Raw genomic sequence first — 7,413 nt, forward strand, 5'->3', positions numbered from 1 at the left:
TAGAGCAATACTATATTGGGTTGGCCAGAAAGTCTCTTCAGTTTTGTTTTTGTTTTAAAGGATTTTATACATTTATCTTTGGAAGGGAAGGAGAGAGGGAAATACCAGTGTGTGTGGTTGCCTCTCATGCGTCCCCTGTGGGAACTGGCCTGCAACCCAGGCATGTGCCCTGCCTGACTGGGAATCGAACCGAAATCCTTTGGTTTGCAGGCCCGTGTTCAATCCACCAGCCAGGGCTCTTCAGTTTTTTCTTAAAATAAGATATCTTTCATTATCTGAGCTAATAATTTTATCAATTTGGGTATTTTGAGTATGTCAGCTATTGTGTGGTATAACATTGATTGTTCTCAGTTAATGTCTGTCGGCCTCAGCTGATCTACCCAGCCATGGAGCATCATCCAGCGAGAAATCTCCAGCACAAAACTTTTCAAGCTACTTTTGACATTTAGTTACGAGACCTTCATACACTGCACAAGTCTCTGTTTCAGTTGCATTCTTACCATTTCTTAAAATAGCTTATTTTCCTCCATCTTCAATATTAAAATGGGTACACAAAAATTCACCAGTTTTAGTGTTTCTAAATTCATGCTGATGTGATAGCTGTCACAGTCTAACAAAATGGTTTCAGACGAAGTTAAAGACAAGCATTAGAGTCATGGGGAAAAAAGTGAAATTTGAAACGAATGTAGACTGACAGGTCCCCAAAGCCTCCACAAACCTTGTTTGGGGGATGGGGAAGAGCAAATGATAGGATTAAGCACTTTGCATTACAATGGCAATTTAGCCAGTTAATAGCTGTGCTCTACTGCCTTGGGACAAGGTGGGCATGACTTTCAGACTATCCAGATTCTTGACATAGCTAGTTCCCCTCTGGATCAGTCATTCTTGCCCTGACTTCGGATGGCAGCCAAGAGAATGTAAACTCAGAAAACTGGCAAATGTAACTCACTGGGGACCTGGAGATGAGGTCACACAGGAGACTCCGAGTCAAGATTTAAACTAAGGGTGAACAGCCATTCAAAGAGTGAGGAGGAAGAGCCGTGATGCAGCTGATAATGAAGGTAGAGAGGAGCCTTGTGGCAATAGGAGCTGGTCTGCCATGGATTAATACAACAGCAAGCATGCTGCTTTGATCATATCGGCTCTGGTGGACTCCAAAGATTGCCTTTACTGGATGCTGCCCTGCTGCCCTGCTGCCCTGCAAATCCTGACTATCTGGACACTGGGCCTGTGCCTTTCCTGATTCGCCATGATCCAGTGTAACACAGCACATGCCCTCCTGGACTATCATGTGGAGGCTGAGGACATCATACCCCAGATTCTGAAGAGAGATGCTGCATGAGAAAGGGGGCTTTGGTACTTTCCAGGGGGGCCGGAAAACTGCACAGCTGGCTTAAGAATATGGAGAACTATTGGGTTTGCTTTTGGGGGAACAAGGGAATTGCTGGGTCTCATGGAAAAGAAGGGATCCAAGCTGAAGTACCCCTAACCCAACCACACCACCCCACGGAGGCTGGGATGTAAATAAAGACCGGTTTCTCCCAATACTAACTGCTGGGTCATACACCAAGGCACCACAACGGGTCCATCTGCTCAGTTACGAACCCAAGAGTTGTCAGTCTTAGACATATGATGTGGTTCCCAAGACAGGGCCAGTACGGCTGACGGCCTGAGGATTCTGCCCTTCTGGCTCTGACTGGCACAGATTGCCCAACCTCCCAGTTACTGTTTTCTCACCTCAAAACTGGTCCTAATGAATTATCTCTTTTGAAATGAAATACTGTAGTGTATACGGTCACTGGAAACAAAGTGTAAGGCCTGTCAGTGGAAGAAGTTGAGTGGGCTGAGTTGAGCCCCAGGTTTAGGGGGGTTGGAGTTAAACTGGAGTTTGTGGGCAGGACAAAAAAACAAACGGGATCCAGAAAAGACTTCAGAGGTTTTGGAGTTTTCTTTTTAAGGCAGCAGCTGGAATTCTTTACTCTGACCTTGGTTTTCTTAAATGGAGATTACACCCTTAGGGGAATTTCAGCTCGAACCAAAGGCAGAGAAAATTGACTGGGTGGGAGAGGAAGAATGAAGCTTAGATACTGGGAAAGAATTCCCAGGGTGTGAGGATCTGAAACCTGGTGGGTGAGCATGGGGTTGAAGAATGGAGGGGAGGTATATTAGAGAGGTAAATGAAAAAGGATTGTAGCAGCTGATTGGCTGCTAAAAACGGGCAGTTCTGAGGTCCCAAATTAAAGAGCTCTCTAGGGGATGTCAGCTGGGGTTGGGGGACAGTGATGGAAGAAGCAGGAAAGTCTTCAATTGGGTTGAGGATGTTTGAAGTGCAGATGAAGAGACAGGTCTCATTCCGCAAGTGATTTAACTGCAGGTGTTATTGTGTAGTTCTTCTGATGCTTTAAGGAAGAACTGCAGACTGATTTTGACTTAACTGCTAAGAGCAGAAATCTCCAGAGTTGGAAGGGAACTATACTCCATCCAGTCAGGAACCCCCCTGTAAAAACTCTCAGCAGCTCATTGGACACTGAAGGTAAAAAACAAGCAGACCTGCCCTAGGTTAAGTTCTCTTTCTCCTGAGCCTCTCACAAGTTTATCTCTTCTCTGGAGTCATCAGGTTCTGAGTTTCTCAAAACAGCTTTCACACTGGAGAGCCTCCCCTCTCAGGGATGCTTGTCAGTAGGATGTCTGGAATATACTCATTTGTCAGGACCCAAATTTGAAAGGTGTGCCTATTAATCCCTCCTGAATGTTACCTTTTTTGTTTTAAGTTAGCATCCTGGTCAGTCAATTCAAGTTTTTAAAAATCTACTCAGCATTTTATTCTCTCCATGCCTGATAAAATCTCAAATGTTGAAAGTGAAAACTTCATTCTGCAACTTCTCAGGCCTGTATGGAATTAATGACAGTGGTGATAACCCATCAAGCACAGATTACATGTTAACCCAGCACTTCTTAGGTGCAGGGTGCTGGTCCTGTAGGTAAGATACAGTCCCCAGTACCAGGGCTTACACAAGGGTAGCTAAACATGAAATGCCTATTAGCTGAGCCAGTGCTGGCTCCAAGTGAGAAATCCTTTCACACTATCTCCCAGAAGGATATCCAGCAGTATCCTTTTTTTTTTTTAAAGATTTTATTTAGTTTTAGAAAGGAGAAGGGAGGGAAAAAAGAGAGCAAGCAGTGTCGGTGTGTGGCTGCCTCTCAGGTGGCCCCCACTGGGGACCTGGCCTGCAACCCAGGCATGTGCCCGGACTGGGAATTGAACTGGCGCCCCTTTGGTTTGCAGCCTGTGCTCAATCCAATGAGCTATGCCAACCAGGGCAGCAATATCCTTCTGTAGCATACAAAGCTCACTAGACTAGCTTTCAACACTCTGGCTTCTCCCAACTTGCTACAGCAGTGCTGACAGCTTTACAAAGAGGAGCTTTCCCAGCCTCTACCACAGAGATAAACTCCTGAGGCTAGAAAGCTCAGTAAAAATGGCTCCAGGGTACCTTTCGGGCTTCCTTTTTATAATCTCTCATCCTTCCAACTTGTGCAAAGGACACACAACCCAGGCTGGCTCACTATTCACAGAACAGTTTATTGATTTACCTCACCTGGCAGGCCATGGGGAAGTATCAGTCTAGCTGCAACTCTGCTGGGTTGCAGCCTATGCCCTGGGAAGGGAGCCTCAGAAGCAGGACAGAACACTGGCCAGCACAGCCCTGAACATACAAGCCTGAGCAGAGGTCCAGACTCAACTCCACTTTATGTTCTTGTCCTCCTCAGTCATGGTTGGTGTGTCAGTGACGAGGCCAGTGCCAATGGTCCGGTTGCCATCTCGCAGAGTAAAACGCTGGCCTTTTTCTAAGATCATTGGCTGCCGCAAGATTAGGCTAAGCTTCAGGTCCTCCCCAGGCATAGCAAGCTCCTGGAGGGGGGAGAAACGGGTCATGCATGGCCTTCAGGGGGTGCCTTCATTCCAACTGTTGGCTATCAAGGTGAAAGATTATGGGAAAATGCAGCAGAATAATTATTCTTTCTGGGGACAGCTTCATCCCAGCTGTCAGGCAGATGCAAACAGGATATGCAAAGGCAAAAAAAGGACCAATGATCAGTGTTCCTCTAAGATGCGTTCTTGAAGAGAAATGTTGAGGTAATTTGGGGTTATGCAGGTTTCTTACTCACTGACCTTCCTAAGTCCTATGCATGGTGAAACTCTTAAGAAATACACTGTTCTGGGAAGTCTTTTTGGGTAAATACTAACATAGATAGGTTTTTCATCTACTTTAGCCTTGGGAATACTGGATGAGGGTGAGGACTCACTCCCCCTAAAACCACTGGTCCAGGCCCTTCATCATTAGTTCTTCTACATCAGCAAGGCTCTCTTCACCCAAGAAAAAGTCACCGGCATTGTTACATACACCTTTAAAACTATAAGTGAGGCAGCCCTGACATGCACAGTGCTCCTTCACATCCCTATACCCACCTTCCCTGGAGGTAAAATGATACGACAGGCCATGTCCCAAGTCAGGGAGAACATGACAGGCATGAAGTGGGATACAAAGGGCTTGTGGCGGCCACCTTCCTCTTTGCTGAGGATGTAAACCTGAAAGACAGAGCAAGTGGCTAAAAGCACTGCCTCTGTAGGGGACAGTTTGTCTTAGTCAGCCCTGCCCACCATCATCCGGAGCCCTCACCTGTGCCTCCACTTTCTGGTGGGGCTGGATGGAACCTGGTTTGGCCATAACCAGGCCACGTCTCAGGTCTTCCCGCTTCAAGCCTCGAACCAGGGCCCCAAGATTATCACCTGCCTCTGCCCTCTCCAGGCTCTTGTGGAACATTTCAATGCCTGGGAGGAAGAAGAGACAAGGGAGGATGGTCTGGGGCAGAGGAAAGACACAAGGGACCTGCAAGGGGAATGGTCATCCTGGAGTGAGCCCCCGGTTCTCAAGGCTTTCTTCCTATACCTGTCACCACAGTGCGAATGTTCTTGTTATGTCCCAGGAACTCACACTCATCTCCCTTCTTCAAAATGCCACGTTCTAGCGTACCTGTCACCACAGTGCCCCGGCCTGTGAAGGAATAAGACAGGACATTAGGGACTGTGGGTGAGGCTTTTGCTGGGTTGGGGGAAGAGAGGGGACAATGAAAATGAGCACAGTCCTCACCAGGGATAGAGTAAACTGACTCTACAGGTAGCAGGAAAGGCTTCTCCAGATCCCGGGTGGGCACCGGGATGTGAGTGTCCACAGCATCCAGCAGCTTCTGTACAGACTTCAGGCCTAGCTCAGGGTCACGTTGCTGGGGTGGCAGGAATGGGGAAATGACAGGACTCTGAAATTCCTTTTCTGCTTAACAAGAACCACTCCCCAGACTCAAAGCACAGCTCTGGATGCCTATCCAGCCCCATCCTCTACCACAGCAGCCCCTGCCTGACCCTGTCTTCACCTCAAGGGCACAGAGGGCAGAGCCTACGATGACTGGGGTCTCCTCCCCTTTGTAGCCAAACTCAGTGAGCAATTCCCGGATTTCCAGTTCGACTAGCTCCACCATCTCAGAGTCCTGGACAGCATCTGCCTTGTTCACATACACCACAACGTGCTCTACTCCAATCTGTAGATGGGAAAGAGGGAGATGATGTCCTAACTGGCTCAGCACCCCACTCTTCCTCTTTCCACTCCTACCCAGGCTCTGCATACCTGTTTGGCCAGTAATAAGTGCTCTCGGGTCTGGGGCATGGGGCCGTCATTGGCTGCCACCACCAGGATGCAGCCATCAAGGGGAGCAGTGCCTGTGATCATATTCTGGGTAGGGGAGGAAAGAATACACTCAGCCTATTTCAGTGACCTCCTCAGATCCCCATTCATTTAGACATGCACAACAGTTAGGAACTGAAGCTCACCTTTCTCTGTCATCTCCTCACCACCCACTTTGAGGGGCCACGCCCACAAATCCATGATCTCAAACCTACATGTCTTGAGTACCAAATTCTTCCCCACAAACCTAACATTTCTTCTGACAGAAGGCAGCTCCTGGCCCTGTCCCCAGACACACTCTCACCTTAACATAATCTGCGTGACCTGGGCAGTCTGTGTGGGCATAGTGGCGGGCAGCAGTGCTATACTCCACATGAGCTGCATTGATGGTGATGCCTCGGGCTCGCTCCTCTGGGGCATTGTCAATCTCCTCATACTTCTTAAACTTGGCCCCACCTCCCTCGGCTAAAACTAAAGGGAGAGGGAGGGAAAAGAACACAGCTCTCAGCTAAAGTTCCCCAGGTAAAGGCAGGACTCAGGCCGCACCCCTAAGTCCCTCCCACTGAAACAAAGGACAACCTGGGAGGATGACCCGTCCCACAATTCCTCCAGCAGACATAACCAGTCAGAAATGCTGGAGAGCCTCAAGGATATGCTCAGCGACTTTCTAGGATAAAGCCTCTGCTTACAGGGCAGTTCCTACAGCCAAAGGGAGGCCATTCAGAGTCCTCCAATTTATGCATCACAAAGTTCTTCATGTTCAGGGGAAATCTGTTTCCTGCATCTTTCAACCCACCGACCACTGGAATTCTGGTTCCTGGGACTAAACTAAACACCTCCCAGCAGCCACTCTGCTAACCACACCTCCGTGGCTCCGGGTCCCGCCTGCAGAGCTAGCGTTGCCGGATGCCCCCACTGCAATCCCGCTTACTTTTCGTGATGGCCGCGGTCAGTGTGGTCTTGCCGTGGTCCACATGGCCGATGGTACCCACATTTACATGGGGCTTGTCACGCACATAGGTCTTCTTGGCTTCCACGGCCAGGCCACGACACAAGAGGGTCAGTGCCTGGGCCTTCAGCGGCTGTAACAAGCCCTGCAGTAGTGGGGTCGAGCCGGCGCCGAGACCTGCGGGGTAGACGCTTGGAGTCACCGCGCGGGTCCAAACCCGGCCACTCCGAGAGATGGGAAACTCCCACGTGTCCCTGTACCGGTATCAGGCTCCCCGCCCCCTCACCGCTGAAGAGGGGTGTCGCGCGCAGCATGGTGGTGACCGCCATTATGGTCGTATTTACTCCCCCAGCACCGGGTACCGGCGATCCGATGCCCGTGCGTGCAGCGAGAGGGCAATTGCGACTGGAAGCCACTTCCGGCGGAAGTGAGAACGGGAGGGCAAGTCCGGGCGCCTCTAGCCGCCAATTTCTATGGCCATCTCCTCCAATTTCCGGGCGCCGGTCGGAAGACGTCATGAAAGGTAAATGCTATTCTCGGAAGTGGGTGCGGATGGAGGTTCCCACAACTCCACGGGCCGCGCGGGAGGAAGTGGGTCACGCAGCTCTCCTTGGCAGAGCCGGGGGCGCTGTGGAGTGTCCCATAATGCACCAGTGCCCCGAAGACTCACGGACTCAGTCGTTCCCAGAGCGGCAGGATAGCCGAGGAATTAGGTGGGGTTTA

General features: G+C 49.8%; 1 protein-coding gene across 1 annotated transcript; it reads right to left on the reverse strand.

Moving 5' to 3' along the window:
• Positions 1–3,563: 3,563 nt before the first annotated feature.
• On the reverse strand, positions 3,564–7,118 carry TUFM (Tu translation elongation factor, mitochondrial). The gene is made up of 10 exons (XM_037140048.2): positions 6,977–7,118; positions 6,673–6,867; positions 6,046–6,212; positions 5,685–5,789; positions 5,434–5,598; positions 5,154–5,286; positions 4,953–5,057; positions 4,683–4,834; positions 4,472–4,591; positions 3,564–3,913 (listed from the first exon to the last, which is right to left on the reverse strand). Exons 1-10 carry the CDS (start codon positions 7,017–7,019, stop codon positions 3,740–3,742), a joined length of 1,359 nt encoding a protein of 452 aa, XP_036995943.2. The 5' UTR covers positions 7,020–7,118; the 3' UTR covers positions 3,564–3,739.
• Between the last annotated feature and the right edge of the window lie 295 nt (positions 7,119–7,413).

The sequence above is a fragment of the Artibeus jamaicensis genome, unplaced genomic scaffold, assembly GCF_021234435.1.
Source record: "Artibeus jamaicensis isolate MK-2021 breed Jamaican fruit bat unplaced genomic scaffold, CSHL_Jam_final contig_700, whole genome shotgun sequence".
NCBI lineage: Eukaryota > Metazoa > Chordata > Mammalia > Chiroptera > Phyllostomidae > Artibeus > Artibeus jamaicensis.